This window comes from Callospermophilus lateralis, chromosome X (assembly GCF_048772815.1).
Source record: "Callospermophilus lateralis isolate mCalLat2 chromosome X, mCalLat2.hap1, whole genome shotgun sequence".
NCBI classification, from domain to species: domain Eukaryota; kingdom Metazoa; phylum Chordata; class Mammalia; order Rodentia; family Sciuridae; genus Callospermophilus; species Callospermophilus lateralis.
The window spans coordinates 35,283,243-35,304,871 of NC_135325.1; the positions used below are offsets into that span (position 1 = coordinate 35,283,243).

Consider the following 21,629-nt stretch of genomic DNA (forward strand, 5'->3'; position numbering starts at 1 on the left):
GTTTGGTACCCCCAGCCCCACCGCTGTTGCTGCTGCTGCAGCGGGGACACAGGTGAGGACGTCCTATGGGGAGTGGGAGGGGGCCGCCAAGCACTGTCCTTGTCCTTCCCTGGTCCAGCCCCCACACCCTAACCCATCTTGGGACAGTCCCCAGGGATCCCACTGGACCTTGTCCTTCCACAGCCTCCTTCCAGGGACCCAACCCCCTCCCCTGCCTGTGCTGCCTTCCCTCCTAGGCCTGGCTGTGGCTGCCTTTCTTCCTCCTCCTCCTCCTCCTTCTCCTGCCGCCGCCGCCGCCGCCGCCGCCGCCGCTGCTCCTGCTGCTGCTGCTGCTGCTGTCTAGCACACACCGCCAGCCCCTCGGGGTGTGGTTTCCCCAGACCTGCCCCCATCGGTGGGACCCAGCCTTCTCCAGCCTCTCCTGCCTGTCTCCTGCAAGGTTCAGCAGCCCCCACCTCCCCGGAGACACACCCAACTCCCTTTCAACACCCCACTGTTCTCTCCAACCCATTTTTGGGGAAATCCTTGTGCCCAACTTCAGTCTGGTTGAATCCTAGCACCTTAGGGTTCTTCAGACCCCTCTTCTCTTCTCCCACAACTCTTCAGAGTGTGGACCAGGCTTCCTCTGCCCCTTTAGATATCCCCCTCACCCAGATATCTACCGTCCTCTTACAAAATAATCCAGTCCCATAACTACCTCTTTAGCTACCCCATTCCATTTCCAGCCCCACTAGGGGGCCCTCACTTCTTCTGCTTTCCCTAGAACTCCTGTAATATGTAGACAACACCCCCAGGCTATTCTTGGCAGCTCTAGGCACTCCCAAGACACTTTTCAGCCTCTTTACAACCTCCTGGCTCTACAGCCACCCTTGAGAAGCACCAGCCCCTTTTCAGATCCCATGAGGGTGCTTCAACCCCCTTATCTTTACCCTAGAAGTCTTGAGGGTATGGACCACCCTCCTCACCTTTCTCATCCCCTCTAGAACTAGCCCCCAGGTACACTCAGCCTCTTTCAAGCACCTCTGATCCCATTTGTACCCCTCTGGATGCCCCAATTTCCTCTCCAAACTGGCTAATGGGTTCCAGACCTATTTTTCCTTCCCTAAGAACTCTTGAGAGTGTTGAGAGCTCCCCACTTGTTTCTCGGTCCCTCTAGACACCCCCAAACATCTCTCAGGCACATGCTGACCCCACTAGAATCATCTCAGTCTCTCTAAAGATCCTGGGGATCTTCTTGTCCTCTCTGATCTCCTTAAGCCCTTATTAGTCCCTCAGGACACCACAAGGGCCCCTCCTAGACCCTCTAAATGCCCCCTAAGCTCCTGCCCATCTCTCTCTAGTTCCTCCTCCTCGTTCCTCTTGGCCTCTCTAGACACCCTCAGTTTCCTTTTCCGGGTGGCCCAGGGCCTCTCCAAGCCCCCACCATCCTGGAGACAGCCACATTCTCCTAAACGCCACCCCCCCCCCAAGTCTCTGTGGGCCTGGGGAGCCGCAGGATGGCGGCAGGCGTGGCCACATGGCTGCCCTTTGCACGGGCGGCAGCTGTGGGCTGGCTGCCCCTTGCCCAGCAGCCCCTGCCCCCAGCACCAGGGGTGAAGGCATCTCGAGGGGATGAGGTTCTGGTGGTGAACGTCAGCGGCCGGCGCTTCGAGACCTGGAAGAACACACTGGATCGCTACCCAGACACATTGCTGGGTAGTTCTGAGAAGGAGTTCTTCTATGACGCGGACTCTGGCGAGTATTTCTTTGATCGCGACCCGGATATGTTCCGGCACGTGCTGAACTTCTACCGAACTGGCCGGCTACACTGCCCACGCCAGGAATGCATCCAGGCCTTCGACGAAGAGCTGGCCTTCTATGGCCTGGTCCCCGAGCTTGTGGGCGACTGCTGCCTTGAAGAGTACCGGGACCGCAAAAAGGAGAATGCTGAGCGCCTGGCTGAGGACGAGGAGGCTGAGCAGGCCGGTGATGGGCCTGCCCTGCCAGCAGGCAGCTCCCTGCGGCAGCGGCTCTGGAGGGCCTTCGAGAACCCACACACAAGCACTGCGGCGCTAGTTTTCTACTATGTAACTGGCTTTTTCATCGCAGTGTCAGTCATCGCCAATGTGGTGGAGACCATCCCGTGCCGCGGCCCTGCACGGCGGCCACCAAGGGAGCAGCCCTGTGGTGACCGCTTTCCGACAGCCTTTTTCTGCATGGACACGGCCTGTGTACTCATATTCACGGGAGAATACCTCCTGAGGCTTTTTGCTGCCCCTAGCCGTTGCCGCTTCCTGCGGAGTGTCATGAGCCTCATCGATGTGGTGGCCATTCTGCCCTATTACATTGGGCTTTTTGTGCCCAAGAACGATGATGTCTCGGGTGCATTTGTCACCCTGCGTGTGTTCCGTGTTTTCCGCATTTTCAAGTTCTCCAGGCACTCCCAGGGTTTGCGGATTCTGGGCTACACACTCAAGAGCTGTGCCTCTGAGCTGGGCTTTCTCCTCTTTTCCCTCACCATGGCCATCATCATCTTTGCCACTGTCATGTTCTATGCTGAGAAGGGCACCAGCAAGACCAACTTTACCAGCATCCCTGCAGCCTTCTGGTATACCATTGTCACCATGACCACACTTGGGTGAGTGCAGATCCTGTGTTGGGAGCTGCACAATTACACTCACATTTTCTATAAAATCAGAAAGGTTAGATGAATGATCTCTTTTTATTTTCTTTGTGGTGTTAGAGATCCAACCCAGGGCCCTCACACATGCTAAGCACATGCTCTACCACTCTCTCTCTTTTTGAGCTTTAGTTTGTCCATCTGTAAAACTGGGGGAGTTGGATTTAATCTTCAAATCCAAGCTTTGACCATCCTTGATTTTCCAGGTCAGGAGACTTGGGGTCAATGATTGTCTTAGCTGTCTTTCTGTTGACATTTTCTCAGAGCCTCAGTTTCTCCCTCTATAAAGTGGGAAACAATGATTCCCTTTATCACCTAGAGAGAATTCAATGGCATCATGGTTGCAAAAGTTATTTGAATGTTTCTGGTGCAGGATAAATAGGTATTGGCTTCCAATCAACCATTTTTTCTTTTTTTGTAGGGATGTTGGGGATGGAACCCAGGGCCTCACATACGCTAGGCAAGCACTCTACCACTCAACTACACCCAACCACATCCCCAGCCCTATTTTATATTTTATTTAGAAACAGGGGCACTTAACCACTGATCCACATCCCCAGCCCTTTTTATATTTTATTTTGAGACATGGTCTTGCTAAGTTGCTTAGGTCCTCACTAATTTGCTGAGGCTGGCTTTGAACTTGCGATTGATCCTCCTGCCTCAGCTTCCTGAGCCACTGGGATTACCAGCGTGTGCCTCCATGCCTAGCCACCCCAACCCTTTTAAAAATATTTTATTTTGAGACAGAATCTCTAAGTTGTTGGTACTACGAATTAAACCCAAGGGTAAATTACTGAACTACTACATCCCTAGTCCTTCTTTAAAAAAATTTTTTTTGAGCCTGGGTCTTCCTAAGTTGCTTAGGGCCTTGCTAAATTGCAAAGGCTGTCCTCAAACTTGCCATCCTCCTCCCTCAGCCTCCAGAGTTGCTAGAATTACAGAAATGCACCACCACTCCCAGACCTCATTAGGTTCTTTTAGATTTTGCTTTTGATTTTTTCTTAGTATAGGGATTGAACACAGGTGGTGCTTAACCACTGAGCTATATCCCCAGCCATTTATATTTTTTTATTTTGAGACAGGGTCTTGCTAAGTTGCTTAGTTGCTTAGGGCCTGCTGAGGCTGGCCTAGAACTAGCCATCCTCCTGCCTCATCTCCCTGAGGGCTGGAATTACAGGATGCACCACCACACCTGGCCCTCATGAGACTTTTTTTTTTCCTCATGAGGTTCTTTTTTTGGGGGGTGGAGGGATACCAGGGATTGAACTCAGGGGCACTCAACCACTGAGCCACATCCCCAGCCCTATTTTATATTTTATTTAGAAACAGGGTCTCACCAAGTTGCCTAGTGCCTCACTTTTGCTGAGGCTGGCTTTGAACTCATGATCCTCCTGTCTTCAGCCTCCTGAGCCACTGGGTCACCACGTCTGACCCTCATGAGGTTTTTAAAGGCATTGTTTGGGGCAGATGCTGTGATCCTTCTTTAAAAAATTATATATATAATGTGTGTGTGTGTATACACACCACACACACATATTGTGGGCGAGTCTTTATTTTTATTTATTTATATGTAGCGCTGAGAATTGAACCCAGTGCCTCCCCCATGCTAGCAAAGCACTCTAACATTGAGCCACAACTCCAACCCCTGTGATCCTTCTTAAAGTTTCCATCAGTAGGATTAGATATATTGTTGGTGTCCTGCATTGGTTGAATGAATGACTGAATGAATTGGCCTTGCTCAGTGTCCTAATAGAGGTACAGAAAAATTGATTTGGGGTTTCTAAGCAGTAGAAATTAATTCTGGTTGGAGGTTTGGGATTGGATCAACAAAAAATATTGAGCCCTGACAGTGATTTGGCACTGGGTATTTTGGTGCCTTTTATCCTATTCAGTCCTCACAACAACTCTGTGAAGGTGGATGGCTGCCCATGTCTCATAGTGAGACACAGTCTGAGATGACACATCACAAGAGACAGAAATGGCCAAGTTGGAGAGACTTTGGAGCACAATCCTGAATACTTAAAATGAGTCAAAACACAGAAATAAGGAAAAGCCTTCCTAGGGCACAGCCTAAGCAAAAGCCTAGAAACTTAAGATGCAGAGGCTGCGTTTCTATAGAAGAGATCTAGTTGGTCCTGTGGTTAGAACAAAAGTGTGCTGTGTGTGATCCTGGGCAACTATGGAAATTCCCTGAGCTTCATTTTCCCCCTCTGTAAAACAAGCCAGTAAGGTGGGGTCTGCTGCACCTCCTGGGGAGGGAGTGTGGCATGGAGGAAGGCAGGGGCAGTTTCAAGGTTCCTCTCTACTTTTTTGTAGGAGTTCAGTTTCAAGGCTTCCCCTGGAGGGAATCAGAAGGGGTCCTACCTAGAGAACAGAGAGGCAGGCAAAACAGACAGAATATTCCCTCAATGGTGCAGAACTCCTTAGGTGGCCTGTGGTAGTGGAACTCTGTCCCCAGGGAGCTACATTTATTGCCTGTGACTCCCCTGGTCTCCTCTCTGCTTGGTATTATTAGATTTCCAGCTAACTTGGCTGTCCAGTGCACAGCTCTGATGGGGGCAGCAGATGGCAGCCCCATGTCTTATTTGACACCCCCTATTGGCCAGAGAGGTTATTAACCACATTTTGCAGAGCAAGAAACTGACACTTAATGAGTCTGAGTGCCTGAACAGGGTCACAGTGAGTCAGGGTTGAATGGGATGGAGTTGGGACAGAGAGGTGGGTGAGCACATTTCTTGACTTTGGCCTACCTCCCCCTTCCCCCAGCTATGGAGATATGGTGCCCAGCACCATTGCTGGCAAGATTTTTGGGTCCATCTGCTCACTCAGTGGTGTCTTGGTCATTGCCCTGCCTGTGCCAGTAATTGTGTCCAACTTTAGCCGCATCTACCACCAGAACCAACGTGCTGACAAGCGCCGAGCGCAGCAGGTAACTGCATCTTGCATCTGAGCATCTCTTATTCTTCACACCTCAATCTGGGCTACACTTGGACTCACCCACCTGGCCCTTTGTTTCCTTTTCTTTTTGTAGAAGGTGCGCTTGGCAAGGATCCGGTTGGCAAAGAGTGGAACCACCAACGCCTTCCTGCAGTACAAGCAGAATGGGGGACTTGAGGTGGGTAGGGGCCCAGATTGGATTTATGGGTAAGAAGTGATGCGCAGAGGGAGGTGCTGACCTTCTCTCTCTGCTCTGCCCACCCCAGGACAGCGGCAGTGGGGAGGGACAGGCGCTGTGTATCAGGAACCGTTCTGCTTTTGAGCAGCAACATCACCATTTGCTACACTGTCTAGAGAAGACAACGGTGAGGCCTAATGAGAGGTGGTATGTAGGAAGGAGGGGGTCCCTCTGCCACCAAGTCAGTCCCCTTCCTGGGATGGGAGGTTTCTACTAATTGTAGAAATCACATGGAACTTCCTGGGAAAGGCTGAGCAAGGGAAGGGAAGAGAATGAGTTCCATAAAGGAGAGAACAGCCTGAGCAATAGCCTGGGATTGGGAATAGCTCCCATGGGATATCCTGTGACTCTGCCTCCTTTCTGCCTACAGTGCCATGAGTTCACAGATGAACTGACATTTAGTGAGGCCCTGGGAGCAGTCTCGTTGGGTGGCCGCACCAGCCGTAGCACCTCTGTGTCCTCCCAACCAGTGGGGCCTGGCAGCCTGCTATCATCTTGTTGCCCACGCAGGGCCAAGCGCCGTGCCATCCGCCTTGCCAACTCCACCGCCTCAGTTAGTCGCGGCAGTATGCAGGAGCTGGATACGCTGGCAGGGCTGCGGAGGAGCCCTGCCCCTCAGAGGTAAGCACCCATTCCCTGGCCACAGCTAGTGAAGTGTAGAGTTTGGGCCAGTGGGTTTTAGATTTCATTACTCAAGGCCTACCAAATCAGGCTCAAACTCAAACTCTTCCATGTGGGGATCTTGGGCTTAATTTTTCTGGAACTCCTCATTCTTCATTACATCTTTCAAATATTTATTGAGCAGCCAGACATGGCAGTGGCACATGCCTGTCCTCCCAGCCACTTGAGAGGCTGAGGAAGGAGGATGGGGAGTTCAAAGCCAGCCTCAGCAATTTAGGGAGGCCCTAAGGAACTTAGTGAGTCTTTAAATATTTTTTTAAAAAGGGGCTAGAGATGTTGCTCAGTAGTTAAGTGCCCCTGGGGTCAATCCCTGGTACTATTAAAAAAAAAGGACTAAGGATGTAGCTCAGTGGAATCAGTCCCCAGCACCAAAGAAAAAGAAAAAAGGGACTGGATATATAGCTCAGTGGTAGAGTACTTGCTTAACATGCTCAAATCTCTGGGTTCAGTCTCCAGCACTGAAAAAAAAAAAGTAAAAATAAATCTTTGTCTTGAGCTCAGGGTGTGGCTCAGAGGTAGAGTATTTTCTTAAAATACAGGAGTCCTTGTGTTACATCCCAAGCACTGTGAAAAAATTTTGCCCTTTGGGAACTTACATTCTATTGTGAGATATTGATAAATATACAGATCACATAGTGTGTCAAATATGTAAACATCAAGGGAAAAATAAATGGATGCCATCTAGAGAGTGCAGAGCAGCAGTAATGAAGTTTGTTTTTTTTTAATGTATTATTATTGTTGTTGTTGTTATTAGTATTATTACTACAGTAATCGGGATTGAACCCAGGGTCTCACTTGTCAGACAAGTGCTCTACCACAGCCTCCCCCCCACCCGCTGTCTGATGCATTTTTTTTTCCTTGGTTTCTTTAGGTGATATCAGGGATTGAACTCAGGGGCACTTAACCACTGAGCCACATCCCAAGCCTTTTTTTTTCACTTTTTATTTTGAGACAGGGTCTCACCAGGTTGCTTATTGCCTCACTCAATTGCTGAGGCTAGCTTTGAACCAGCAATCCTCTTGTCCCAGAGCCACTGGGATTAGAGGCTTGCTTCACCACACCTGGCTGATGCAGTTTCAATAATGTGGTCAAGGAAGGCTTTACTAAGATGGCACCTGTGCCAAGGCCTGAAGGAAATGAGGGAATGAGCCATGCAGATATCTACAGGAAGAGCTTTCTAGGCAGACGAACAGCCCATGTGAACGCTGCAAGGAAGCTACTGTAGGTGGAGTGAATAAGGGGCAGAATGGGAGGTTGGCAAGTCAGAAAGGAATGAAGATATGGTTATATAGATTCTAGCGTAGACTCCTGCAAGGACTTTGGCATTGTTAGGCATAAGAATAAGAAAAAATACTTATGTGGGCTGGGGGTGTAACTCAATGGTAGAGTGTGCTTAGCATGCACAAGGTCCTAGGTTTAATTCCCAGCACCACACATCAAAAAAGTGTGTGTGTGTGTGCACTCATTATGATCCATGCACTACTCTGAATACTTTGTATCATTTATTCCCAATTCTCATTGAATCTCCACAACCCCTCAAAGTAGGGAATATTGTTATTTCCATGCTACAGATGGGAGTTTCAGTATGGTAAAGGGGCTCAGGACTTGAATCCAGGACTGACTCCAGAGCCCTTCCTCTCTACCACCATAATTAAGGATGCAGGGGAACACTTAGCTCAGAGATAGTCAGTGTTCAATAAATGCCACAATAGATATGGCAATTAATCAAGATGACTTTTAAAGAGCCTTCCATCTTCCTCATCCCTGTCCACAGCCGCTCAAGCCTCAATGCCAAGCCCCATGACAGCCTTGACCTGAACTGTGACAGCCGGGACTTTGTGGCCGCCATTATCAGTATCCCCACCCCTCCTGCCAATACACCAGATGAGAGCCAACCTTCCTCCCCTGGTGGTGGTGGCGGCAGGGCCAGCAGTACCCTCAGGAACTCCAGCGTGGATACCCCCTGCCTCCTCCCTGAGACTGTCAAGATTTCTTCCCTGTGAAATATGGGCCTGCTCATTCAGAGGGCCCTATTTTTTCTTGGGGGAGTCCTTTCCAAAGCCATATTTTGGGGATGCAGAGAGGGACAGGCCTGGGGACCCCTTCTGCCCACTTCTGAGAACTATGCAATTAGGTTTTATGGAGTGGCCCACTTGGGAATGGGAAACTTGCCCTCTCCCAGTCTTCTTGGTGGGAGCACTGGGCTTCCACAGGCCTCCAGCCTCCTTGCTCCAACACACACTGGGACCGGCCCCTCTCCTCTAGCTGGTCTCCTGCATGTTCCTCCCCATGGGTCTTTGGAGGTAGGTAAAGTTCCTGTCTAATATCTGAGCTCTGGCTTGACAAAGATTTGAGATTTCATCTTCTCTCTGACTGGTCTGTAGAGGTTTGGGGGTTCAGAGAAGGAAACCCTCACTCCTGATTTGACCTCTAGGAGAGGTCCTTTCTCTCTACCAGGCCCAACAGTTCCCCAATTCTGAAGCTTGGAATGTAACCATGGGCCTTGTGAGCTGTGGCCTCAGCAGTGACCTGTCACCCCCTGGCCCCCGGTTGAGGGGTCAGGCTGCCTCTCCCAACGTACAGATAGCACAAACACCACTGCAACTTCCCTGGCTGCTGGAAATGGGTCCCTGCCATCCTGTCCTCTGTTGGGTCCTCAGCAATTTCTAGCAATAGCAGCTGCTGCCATGATGATATGCAAAGCCTCTTACCAGTTTGCTAAAGCATTTACATCTGCCCTGATCAGATGGGCCACCTCTAACTAGTACTCCTCTTTTCTCTGGTTTGCTTCCTTCCTGGGTTGGGCTAAAGTCTGGACTGGCCAAGATAAGAACCTGGCAGCTAGCAAGAGCTGGGCTGCATTTGGTGATCATGGACCAATTCCATGTTCTTGGGGAGGAGTCCAGAAGCATCAGGGGCTGAGACCTGAAATGTTCTGAACTCTGGGAGGTGTAGGAGGCAGGAGGAAATTCCTAACCACCTCCTCCTTCCTCATAACTCCTTTTCATATATTCTTCTCTCTTTTCCCTCTTGGGTCACCTTCCAGAACTCTGCTCTCAGGCTGAAATCTGGCATCATCTCAGGTTCCCTGTCCCCAGTACTGTCCCCGTGGAGCTGGTGGCTGACAAAGATGTAGTTTCCATCAGTCAATAAAACCTGAGAGGAGAAACGAAGACTGAACACTTCCCAACTCTGTGGGTTTGGGGGCTGGGTTGGAATGGGGGGTTGAAACCACTCTGATCTTACTTCCTTGCAAAAGTGGAAGGGCTGGTGTGGGTAAAGGTGTGGGAGGTGAATGGTTGGTGATAAAGTCTGGAAGATGAGGATCTAGAAGAAGTGAGAGAGGGTGGTTTGAAGAGTAAATCTACAGCCAGTGGGAATAGGCCAGGGAGTCCTAAGACATTGTCCTTGGCCATCGTCTGCTCCAGCTCCCTCATTCACAGATGGGGAAAACACAATTCATGTCAGCACAAAGTGGACTTAACATCCTGGCAGCAAACAACATCAAATTTAACCCTAATAAAAGCATCTCTCAGCTTGGCAAATTTCCCTTCCTTGTGGGCATTTCCTGCACTCTTTTTTTTAATATACTGATGGACCTTTATTTTATTTATTTATATGTGGTGCTGAGAGTTGAACCCAGTGTCTCACACATGCTAGGAAAGTGCTCTACCACTAAGCCACAACTCCAGCCCTCCTGCACTCACTCTTCTGGGCTACTGGCTCCACTAGAGTAGTGTGACTGAGCTCCACAGAGCACCAAGAAGACAGACCTTATATTCAGGTCAATGTGTTCCAATCCCTGGATGAGAGAATCACTTACTTTCCCTTGTGCTAGGTTGCTAATCTGTGAAATAGAGATAACAATTAATTTATTCACCAAATATTGATTAACTTCTCTTCATGTGCCAGCCCTAAGGTACAAAGATGGACAAAACAGACATTGTCTCTGATGTATAGAGTTGAACATCTAAGAGAGACAATTAGGCAATTAAAACAGTGTGATAGAACTAAGATGAATGTATTATAGAAGCATGTAGACAGCAGGGGAAAATAATCTGGCCAGCAAACAAGGAAGAAGTTGGAGTTAGCCAGGCAAAAGATGAAAGGCTGGACATGTAGGCTGAGGAACAGCATGTGCAATGACCTGAAGGTTAGAGTGCAAGCTTGGATTCTTCAGGGAACTGAAAATAGTTGTCTGGCTGGAGAGGGGAAGAAGGAGGGAGAAGAAAAGCCAGATAGACCACTTTGGGCCTTCAAAGCCAGGAGACAGATTTGAGAGGATGATGGGGACTCCTGAAAGTGTAGAAATAAGAAAGTCCTGATGAGGTTTGTGTTTTAGAAAGATCATTGTGACTGTGGATGGTGAGTTACAGAGAATTCTCTAATTGAGAAAGAACAGTGAGGAGGCTTTTGTGGTGATAGGGAAGGGTGGCTTGGATAAGAGTGATGGGAGCAGAATTGGAGCATAAGAAATTGGAAGGTAAAATGGGCAGGATTTGGGATTAATAGGCTTGTGAGTGTTGGAGAAGAGGGAGTGATCACTGTTGACTCCTACCTCTTGGGCTTAGGCAATGACTGGCTAAGGGTGATGTTTTCTGTCAAATGGACCATCAAAGCTGTTAATGTACAGTGCCAGGCACATAGTAACTGGCAATTGGCTGCAAATAAATATGAGTTCAGTTTCTTTTTTCTGCCCCCCCCCTTTGGTACCAGGGATTGAACCCAAGGGCACTTAACCACTGAGCCACATCCTAAGCCCTTTTTTTTGAGACAGGGTCTCATTAGTTTGTTTACAGCCTCACTAAGTTGCTTAGGTTGACTTTGAACATGTGATCCTCCTGACTCAGCCTCCAAAGCTGCTGTGATTACAGGCATGCACTACCATGCCTGATTTCAGTTTCTTTTCTTTTTTTTTCTGATGGATCTTGCTAATTTGCTCAGCCTGGCCTCAAACTTAGTATTCCTCCTGCCTCAGCCTCTTGAGTAGTCAGGATTACAAGCATGTGTCACCATGCCTGGCTATGAGTTCAGTTTTATTTTTAATTTTATTAGTATTATTATTTGTGGTACTGGGGATTCAACCAGAACCAGGGCCACTTTACCACAGAACTTCATCCCCAGCCCATTTTAAAAAATTCTTTGAGAAAAAGTCTCCATTGCTAAGGGTCTTGCTAAATTTTCAAACTTGTGATCCTTCACCTCATCCTCCTGAGTCTCTGGGATTTCAGACATGTGCCACCACACCTGGCATGAATTCAGTTTTAGATGGGTAGTAGAGAGTGAAATGACCATGAGAAGATTCAATATAATGTGCACAGGCATTTGGGACAAGGCCCTAAACACAACAGTCCCAGTAAATGTTAAGTCCCCTCTTCCCATTAAGTCTCACGAGCAGAAAACACCACTAGGGCCCAGTTATTACTGCCACCTTTGTGGGGAGAACTTCTGTTAAAGTCAACACCTGAAGGAAAAAGGTTAGGTGGTACTCAGAAAAGGTTTAGGATGGTTTTAGTTTAAATCAGGTGTGTGGCTTTGCTCTTAAGAATGGCAGGGAGCCCTCACCTCTCACAATTCCTTTCTTAGTTTATAAACTCATTTGAACTCCATAACTATTTCCTAAGGTAGACTGGGAAGACATTTCCAACTTTTCAGATGGGTAATCTCAAGAGACAATGAATTTGCACGATGTCATACTGTTCATAATGGACAATCTGTGCCTGGAACTAAGGTCTTCCTGACCCCAAAGCCAGGGATCCTCGCACCGTATATGTCAGGTACAACACCAAACCATTAACAAGCGTGAGTTTCTGATCTTAAATTGGAATTACTGTCATTTTTCTATTTCTATGAAGAAGTAGAAATTCAGAATGTAGTGGGTGTTAAATGAATTGCCAAATATCACTCAGACTGGAAGAGCAGAGTTACGATGAGCCAGAGTGCTCTAGCCGCTCAACAGAAGGGATTTTGCAGTCCCACTGCGAGACGTTGGCCGGTGACAGAGCTGGTTCATAAATATTTTCCTAAGCAAACTCAATTTTTGGGGGGGGGGGGACGGGAAGGGGGAAAGAGGGCTTTACCGCGCCTGCGCACCAGCCGTAGGTGCGGAGAGGTCAACACCAGGGCGAGAGGGCGGAGGTGCCAGAGAAGGCGTCTGTTTCACAAACACCCACTGTCCCCACGGTGCACGCCTGTCCCAGGATTGGTCTGTCTGACGAGAGTGACTGCGTCTCTTAACCAATCACAGCAGGGCCCATCCTGTTGCCAGGGTGAAGTAACGCCCACCTCTTCTGCGGAAGGAGACTTGCAGGTGGGTGGGACAGGAAGTGATGTTACAAGGGAATGCTAAGCTCTGGGAGTGTTGATATTTTCCAGTCAGTCCGGCCGACTGCGTTCAAGTTGAAAGCCTGGAGGGGAGGCGCTTTTGTGCGCGGGACAGGCTACGTTGTTCTTTCGCAGTACCCACGCCTGCGCGTCAGATCCTCGCGGAGAGAAGTGAAGAGCAGAACCAGATCAACAAGAAGAAAGGCTGGGAGAAAGGGTGCCGACTTTGAAATTTGAGACGGAGGGCACGGGAGGGCGAGCACAAGCTTCTGATTGGCCCGCGGGCGTCATCGAGGACCCACGCAGCTCCTTCGATTGGTTGGTGTCTGCAATTGTTGTGGCGGCAGCGGCGATTTTGCCCACGTAGTTCCGAGCAAGGGGCGGGGCTGCGCTCTGGCGCGCGTGCGCAGCGCCCCGGGGCCCCACCCGGTAGTTCAAGAACCTGCGAGGGGGCGGGGCGAAGAGGTGCTTGTTTTGGTCCTGTTTCCTTTGAAGCAGAAGGCCAGAAGGAGCAGCAGTAAACTCGCTGGACTCGGAGAGAAGGCTGCGACAAACTTGCCGCCGTGCCTTCATCTTGGACTTCACATCCGGGTTCTCCGGGCGTGACTTGCGCACCGCCGACGGTTCTCGAACCGGCGCCGCGATCTCTTTATCCGGGTCTCGCTGTTCCCGTCGTGCTTCGCGCACTACAGGAGCCCCCTCATCCGGGTTCTCTCCCGGCGTGCCGCGCGCCGGGTTTGCTGGGGGGTACTCGGCGGTGCCGCCATGACTATTCTCCCCAAAAAGAAGCCGCCGCCTCCCGACGCCGACCCCGCCAACGAGCCGCCGCCGCCCGGGCCGCTGCCCCCGGCGCCGCGGCGCGGCGGGGGTGTGGGCGTGGGCGGCGGCGGCACCGGCGTGGGTGGCGGCGATCGTGACCGTGACTCGGGCGTCGTAGGGGCCCGTCCCCGGGCTTCACCACCACCTCAGGGCCCGCTACCGGGGCCTCCGGGCGCTCTTCACCGCTGGGCGCTGGCCGTGCCACCCGGCGCAGTGGCGGGCCCTCGGCCACAACAGGCCTCACCACCTCCTTGCGGGGGTCCAGGTGGTCCCGGCAGTGGCCCTGGTGACGCCCTGGGTGCATCAGCTACGGGGGTGGGCGCGACGGGAGTGGTGGTGGGTGTGGGCGGTGCCGTGGGCGTGGGCAGCTGCTGCTCCGGGCCTGGGCACAGCAAGCGGCGGCGTCAAGCTCCTGGGGTTGGCGCGGTTGGCGGGGGCAGTCCAGAGCGTGAAGAGGTCGGCGCAGGCTACAACAGTGAGGACGAATATGAAGCAGCTGCTGCACGCATCGAAGCCATGGACCCTGCCACCGTCGAGCAGGTAAGGACTGGATGGTGAGGGTGGGCACATATGTCATATCAGACCCCTAAACTGTGAGGTGACCAAGGGACCTAGACTCTCTTCCGGGGTCTGACGTTCATCTCTGGTGGAAGAGGCACGAAAGGCCCTCTTCCCTTTCCCCCAAGCATTTGAGTTAGAGGCCCTAGATAAAGTGTGTGGGGGGCGGTAATTGTCATTTTAGGTTCTGGGACTTCATCTGTAAGACCAATAGGTGGGGATTCCCCAAGCGGCACAGACAGAATGGGGGTACTTTTTGAGGGAGGTCTCAGGGGCTCACGTCTCTCTAAGGGATTTATGTCTATGTACAGTGGCTTGAGAACTCTTTTCCTCTGGGATAGAGTTTAAAATTTCCTTCCCAGGGAACTCAAACAAGGTCCCAACCTCAGACAGGTCTGGGCATCCCCAAGGAATGGTGAGCCTTCCAAGATTCTGTGACGTTCTACATAAAGGATAATTCTTTCTTCTCCTTTGTAAGCTAAACAATGGGACCTGAGGGTTTTTCAGCCTACTTTCAGGGGCTTTACATTCCCTTTTCTAGAATTACAGGCTTCTTGCACATCTACACACATCTTACTTATCTCAAAGAGATAAGATTTTTCTTCCTCTTGGGATCCAAGATTGTTTCTCTCCTTGGGGATGAAGGCCAAAACCAGTAGCCAAAGATTAATTTGGTACATAAAGTTTATCTCTTTTTAGAGTGACAAGGGTCTGTGTTTCCTGTAAGTGGCCTGAGACCTCTCTTTAGGATCTTAAGCTTCTTCTAAAGGATGGGATCTTGGTTTCCTGCCTTCCATCAAGGGCCTGAGCCTTAAGAGAGTGACACTCAAAGCTTTGGATACTGGAGTTTAAGGTCTTCCCGCTTCTTGATAAGGGTTTTTAAAGAATCTGAGGCTTCTTCAGAGGCTTGACATCCCTCAGCCAAGATTCCAGGCAAGAGAAGTTGTTTTTGTTTTTGCTTTTAGTTGAATCCAGGGGCCCTCTACCACTGAGCTACATACCCAACCCATTTGACTTTCTATTTTGAGATAGGGTCTCGCTAAGTTTCTGATGCTGGTTTCAAACTTGTGATCCTTCTGCCACAGATTCTTGAGTACCTGGGATTACAGGTGTGCAGTACCACATCTGGCGAGTTCTTTATGAGACCTTCCTCCTAAGGAAATGTTGTCTCAGTGTTCTCAGGGGTCTGAGGGCCTGCCAAAAGATATGAGACCCTTCTGCCTCAATTATAAGGACTGAAATACACCTTGGGGCTTTAACATCCCATTTTTTTTTCTGACAACAAGGTTGTCAGGGTCCTCTGTCTTTGAGAACTGCAGCCTGAGACCACTCCTGCAGCCTGAGACCACTCCACATAGGCAGCATAAGTTCCCAGAGGTGATGTCTGAGGCCACCCTGCAAGTATAAACTTATCTTCAAGGGCCTGCTACCCACTCTTCCAAGGACACCTTTAGAGACAGGAGACCCATACATAACTCAGTAACTGTTTTGTCTCCATAGATAAGGTCTGAACTTCCTGAGAGAACTTGAGGCACTTCTTATGGACAGCACAACTCCCCACCAGAACTGTGCCCTAACATTCTTCCTTTGAGGCACGGATATAGAGTCCCAGACAAACAGGGTCCTGTGTCTCTCCCCAAGGACTGTTGCCATCTTAGGATCTAAGACCTGAATCTTCCCTCAGGGTACTGACTCACTGACCTCAGAAAACATGTGTATCCTCCAGTCATAGGGGCTTTTAGAAACAAGTTTTCCTGCTTTGGGATTTTGGGCCTGCTTCCCACTACCCTCAGGGAGTTGGTTAAATTGGAATTACAAGGAGGAGTCTTGAGCTTCCCAGAGGCCTGAACTGGTCCCCTCAGGGACAAGGTATTTTTTGCCTTAGGTACTGAGGCTTGACCCTCCCCCTTTGGTCATGAGGCTCTCCTACCACACCAGGTGATTCTTTCTCACCAGGGAGAGGACATGAGGTCATCTTCAGTGTGGTTGGAGACTTCCCCAATTGGACAGAAGAACCTGTGTGCTCTTCAAGTCATTAGATCCCCTTAAGCTGAGCCCCTTCAGGTCAGGGCCAAGGTGGTCCCCTTATTTTCAGGAAGGTTGTCAGGAACAATAAAGTCTAAGACCTCCCCTCTGACATTGGGAGAGATTTTGACCATGTTCAAGTGAACTCAGTTTCTACTTCTATGGTCAGGGCAACATTCTAGCTTCTGAACTACTTTCTATACATATGTTTTTTCCCAGAGACAGGGAAGGGGCATGGGGCATCCCCACTCCTAGGAAATTCTATTCCCATATCCCTTTCCCCTTTGCTCATGTAAATCTTCTCTGTACTTCACAGGGGCCATGGTCTAGCCTTGAGCCCCCTCTTGTTGCTCCCTTCCCACCCATCATTATTTCTGGCAGGGTAAATCATCTGGACTCATGGGGTCAGGACCAGGAGTTTTGTTTTTTCTCTCCCTGGTTGGGGTAAAGTCTCTTTCCTTCTCACAGAAATAGGGAGCTATATTTCCCTGGTTCCAGGGACTGAGAAGAGGGTAATATACTGCCATGGTAATGCAAAAAGCCACCTTTTTACACCCCCTTACACTTGTCCCCATGACAATGTGGAAGTGAAGCTCTGTGAGCTCTTCATACTTCCTTTCCGATGATGGGGAGAGGCTTTCTGTCCTCCCACTGGGACAAAGGAAGGAAAAGGATGCTGTACTTTTCCTTGCTACCTCAGTTTTGGTCTGAAACTGTCATCATGGGTGTTTGTATCCCGGAGGCTAGTTGGATCCTTTGGGCAGAGGGGAATGTTGAGAGGGAGTCTGGACAGTAAATCTGGTCCTAATTCTGTGAATGTATCGTACTCCCTTTAGGACTCATTTTGGCACTCTGGGGTCCATTTCCTGGGAGGTGGTCCTTTCCAAGCCATGGCCCTTTCCAAGCCATGGCTGCCTTACTGGGGGACTACCCCTTGAAAAGGATGGTTTGTAAGCATCCTGAGCTTGGGGACACCACGGATCTCTTCTGTAAGGGGGCATGCTTGTTGAGATGGTGGAAGAAGTTAAACCTGGCACTGTAGTCAGGGTGTTTGGATTCTACCTCTGGGTCTCTTGGGTTTCGTTGGATGAACCAGAATAGGTTCTGCCTGAGTTTCCTCATTGGTAAGATAAGGTGCTGGTGAGGTGTTGCTTAGCCTTGAGATTTTAGGGAACTCGTTCCAGAGCACTTGCCCTGGAGGTGCCAGTGAATAGTGGTTGTCTTTTGAGGAGGAACTGGGCTACATGCCTATCCTCCCAGCCATCCAAGCTTGGTGGGCAGAACAAATGGCCTGTCCCATGTGAGAGTCCCTTTTGATGGGTGGCAAATTTTGTGGCCAGCTGTGCTATAGTGAATAAGGTCAGTGGGTTTGCCTATTGGGGCCTGTTGAATAGTGTGGAAAGGTAGAGTTGTGTGTGGAAAGAATATGGGTTTAAAGCTGGGAAGACTTTAGTTCAAACCCCAGTATCTCCTGCTGACCTGTTTTTGTTTGTTTGTTTATTTATTTTGAATACTGGTTATTGAACCCAGGGGATTTTACTACTGAGCTGTATCCCTAGCCCCACCTCTTTTTTTGAGACAGAGTCTCGTTAAGTTTCTTAGGGCCTTGCTGAGCTGCTGAGGCTGGCCTCAAACTTGAGATCCTCCTTCCTCAGCCTCTGGAGTTGCTAGGATAATAAGCATGCACCACCATGCCCACCTTGACCTCCTTTATGGCTGTAGTTAAACTGCTACCCCTCTCAGCTTCCATTTTTGAAAAGGTCATCCCTGCCCAGGGTTTTTTTAAATACATTTTTTAGTTGTAGATGGACATAATACCTTTATTTTATTTATTTTTATATGGTGCTGAGGCTCAAACCTCTAGTGCCTTATATGTGCTAAGCAAGTGCTCTACCACTGAGCTATAATCCCAGGCTTGCCCAGGGTTTTTGAGTGTGTAAGTATCTGACTTTGCTCACCTTGGACCTTGGCTGATTTTTCCTTTGGCTTAGGATGGGAGGTTTGCTCCAGGAATATCTGGGTTTTTCTTGTCCATCGCTAGTATCCCATCTAGGAACCTGCTGATTCCTTGGCCTTTCTTAGAATTGGGTAGTTAGCAGGTAGGGAAATAGAAAATGGTCCCTTCCTAGGCAACATGGATTTGAGTCCTGTTTCTAAACTAAATTTGTGTGGTTTGGGGGCATTTCTCTTGTCAGGCCTTAGTTTCTCTGTTCATGAAATGGGCAACAGTGAGCAAGGAAATCATACTCTGAACTTTCTCTGAAGCAAGTTGCATTCTATTTTTTAATCCCATGCTCCCCACTTCTCCTGCCTTGCATAAAAGTTTTAAGTGGGACTCCTTGGTTTTGGGGAATGTGTTACCTTTGGTGGGGGTGTTATGGCATTTCAGCTGGTATTCAGCTTGCTTCTCCCTGGTCAGTGCTATAGGCCCTTGGGTATTTTTTTGTGGTTAACAGCCTTTTTTTTTTTTTTTTTTGGTACCAGGGATTGCACTCATGGGCATTCAATCACTGAGCCACATCCCCAGCCCTATTTTGTATTTTATTTAGAGTCAGGGTCTCACTGAGTTTTGCTTTGTGCCTCGCCATTGCTGAGGCTAGCTTTGAACTCACGATCCTCCTACCTTGGCCTCCCAAGCTGCTGAAATTACAGGCATGTGCCACTGTACCTGGCTTGGTTAACAGCTTTATTGAGATGTAATTCACATACAATACAATTAACTGATTTAAATTATACAATTCAGTGGCTTTTAGTATAGCCATAGAATTGTGCATCCATTACCACAGTCAATTTTAGAGCATTTTCATCACTCCAGAAAGAAACCCCTTAGCCATTATCCCTCAATCTTCTCATCCCCTTGCACCCCCTGAAAATCACTAATCTACTTCTTGTCTTGATTTTTCTATTTTGAATACAATTGGAATCATACAGTATGTAGCCCACTATGATCTGGCTTCTTTCACTTAACATAATGTGATTCAATCTCATGCATGGTATAGCATGTATCAGTACTTCATTTCTTTTTTATTTCTCCATGGTAGGATCTTTGGGTTTTTAATCCCTCCCCAGCAGCCCAGCAATAGGATTGGGCCTGCTTCATTTCTCTTTCTTCTGCCCTTGGGGGCTTGTGTTAGTCCTTAGAGAGGGATGTCTGTATTTCTCATTGGATGGGTTGCCTGTTTTGCTTGTGGAGCTGAGCCAGTGTTCCTGGGTGTTTTGGGGGAGGGGTGGTCTTGGCACAAGGGTTGCTGGGACAGAGCTGTGAAGCCCAGAATACTAAATGCCTCTTGGCCATAGGCTCTGGGAAGACATCTGTCCACTGCTTCTGTCATCTTCTCCTGCCCTCTTTCCCCTTTAGTGGCCATTCATTTATCCATAGGCTGGGTCAGCAGTTTCCCAGACTGGGAGTGGGGATTCCAGGCTCTTGTCACATTAATTCTAACCCCTTTCCTGGGCAGGTGCTTGGGAGGTGGATCATGCAAAATGGGAGCTGTGCTACAAGGGGGTTTTCTGTGGCTTCTGTGTCAAACTATCATGAATGGGTATTAAAACAACAGATATGTATTCTCCCACAGTTCTGATGGCCAGAAGTAAAAAAAATCTGTCTTATCAGGCCAAAAGTAAAGTGTTGGTATGGCCATGTTTCCTCCAGAGGCTCTAGGGGGAGAATCTGGTACTTTTTCTAGTTTCTGTTATCTACCACCATTCCTTGGATTGTGGCTTTATCACTCCAATTTCTGTCTATCCTTATTATTGCCTTCTCTTCTGTGTATGTGTGGTTTCCTTTTCTATCGGCTTTCCCTGTTTCTCTTAAAAGGACACTGTGATTGCATTTAGGTTCAACCTGGTAATCCAAGGTGACTTCCCCTTCTCAAGGTCTTTAATCATGTCTGCAAATAGTGTTTCATTATAAGGTAAACATTTACAGGTTCCAGGGATTAGTATCTGCTATCTTTGAGTGACCACTATTCAGCCTAGAATAGACCAGGGAGAGAAAGGAAATTTGTGGTGGTCTCTTTCTGACAGAAGTTCTCTAATATTTTGATCTGCCCAGTATCCCCATTGTTTGGAGGCTTGTTATCTCCATTTCACAGATAGGAAGACTGTAGTTCAGAGTAGTTCATCACATGGCTAATAATTGGTGGAGCTAGATTGGAACCTGTCATTTGGGTTCCATATCCTGCTCCAGCTTCACTTAGATCTTCAGACCAGTAGATTGCAGAGTGTTACCTTGCCTCTTAGGATACTCTGTTGTCAGAGAAGATCTTTGTTCAGCCCTTTATTGAGGGACTCCCCCACAGGCTCAACGGTGAACTTGAAAAGTTCAGGGCTGACTTGACTTCAGGCCAGGGCATTAGGTAGCTTAAACTTACCTATGGCTGGACTATCTTCCAGCCCCCACTCACATCATCATTTCCTAAACAACATTTCCATTTTAAAGGGAGAGAGAGAAGAGACAGTGGGTGGCTGGTAGTCCAGCCTCTAGCTCCAGGCCTAGATGTCAGTCTGGCTGCCTTGGACCCATATCCTATTTGCACAGGGCATCTTCTCCTCAGGCCTCCTTTGCTATTAGGGACAAACCAGGAGTTTACCAGGATGGGCTGCCAGGTATGTCTTTACTGTGGCTCATTTGGCTTCCTATGTTGTTGGTTCTACACTAGACTTAACTGATGCCCCATCCCCAACTCCTTTTTGCCTTTGTAAAATGAGGATAATGCTTCCTACCGTTTGAGCTATGGTCCAGACAGCTAAATGAGGTCATCCTTTGCATCTGGCACCTGGCATGGGGCAGGCACTCTACTAATATGAATTCTTTCTTTCTGGCCCTTCCCTGTTTACCTGCCTAGTCCTACTCAGGCCTTTACTGAACTCATTGCTGGGCTCTGGCATCCCTGGTGTTTTGTGATAGAAGTGACTTCATTTCTCATCTGGTTAACCAGTGTTTCTGGAGGTCTTGGTGTCTTAATACTTTGCTTCAGTGCCAGCCTTAATGGCAGGGTCAGGTCCCTTCCTCTGTTTCATAACACCCCTTGTTTACCTCTTCTGCAGCCCTGTGCACACTGTATGGTCATTGACTGTTTCCCTGCTCTTCCCCTAGCAATTTGTGAGCTTCTGTCAGGTCTGGGGCTTTAGTTATTGTTGTAGCTTTCCTGTTGAACACTCCTGACTGTGGTAGCCTCCTGTGGATCTCAGAGATGGCTGTCCTGTGGGGTAGGAATGGATTGGGGATACATGGCTGTAGTGTGCTAGTCTACAGCCTCCAGGGCAGGAGGGGTACCTGGATGCTGGAATGTTGTATATAAAAAGGAGTCTTTTTGCTGTCCATGGAAGCTCATTAAGGACTTCCAGGTGCCTTTGTCATCTGGAAATCTAGTCATACCTTCTTGG

At 49.0% G+C, this 21,629-nt stretch overlaps 2 protein-coding genes across 5 annotated transcripts in view; both read left to right on the forward strand.

The window, feature by feature from the left end:
* Window positions 1–1,496: 1,496 nt before the first annotated feature.
* Window positions 1,497–9,276, forward strand: Kcnd1 (potassium voltage-gated channel subfamily D member 1). The gene is made up of 6 exons (XM_077107097.1): window positions 1,497–2,617; window positions 5,426–5,588; window positions 5,691–5,774; window positions 5,863–5,961; window positions 6,205–6,455; window positions 8,290–9,276. Exons 1-6 carry the CDS (start codon window positions 1,497–1,499, stop codon window positions 8,516–8,518), a joined length of 1,947 nt encoding a protein of 648 aa, XP_076963212.1. The 3' UTR covers window positions 8,519–9,276.
* Window positions 9,277–12,833: 3,557 nt separating this feature from the next.
* Otud5 (OTU deubiquitinase 5) overlaps window positions 12,834–21,629 on the forward strand; it is a 30,517-nt gene continuing 21,721 nt past the window's right edge. For 3 of the 4 annotated variants that reach the window (XM_077107175.1, XM_077107177.1, XM_077107178.1), the window contains exon 1: window positions 12,834–14,198. In XM_077107175.1, coding sequence (XP_076963290.1) covers window positions 13,605–14,198 — 594 coding nt within the window. In that variant the 5' untranslated portion in view covers window positions 12,834–13,604. The remainder of the gene's footprint in view (window positions 14,199–21,629) is intronic. The other variant, XM_077107176.1, reaches the window with a different exon arrangement.

What these genes read in the sequence shown, in the direction of transcription:
- Kcnd1 (XM_077107097.1), top strand. Translation starts at nt 1,497, where the DNA reads ATGGCGGCAGGCGTGGCCACATGGCTGCCCTTTGCACGGGCGGCAGCT. An exon ending in ACTGTCTAGAGAAGACAACG is followed by an intron (nt 5,962 to 6,204) that starts GTGAGGCCTAAT and finishes TTCTGCCTACAG; the next exon opens with TGCCATGAGTTCACAGATGA. An exon ending in AGGAGCCCTGCCCCTCAGAG is followed by an intron (nt 6,456 to 8,289) that starts GTAAGCACCCAT and finishes CCCTGTCCACAG; the next exon opens with CCGCTCAAGCCTCAATGCCA.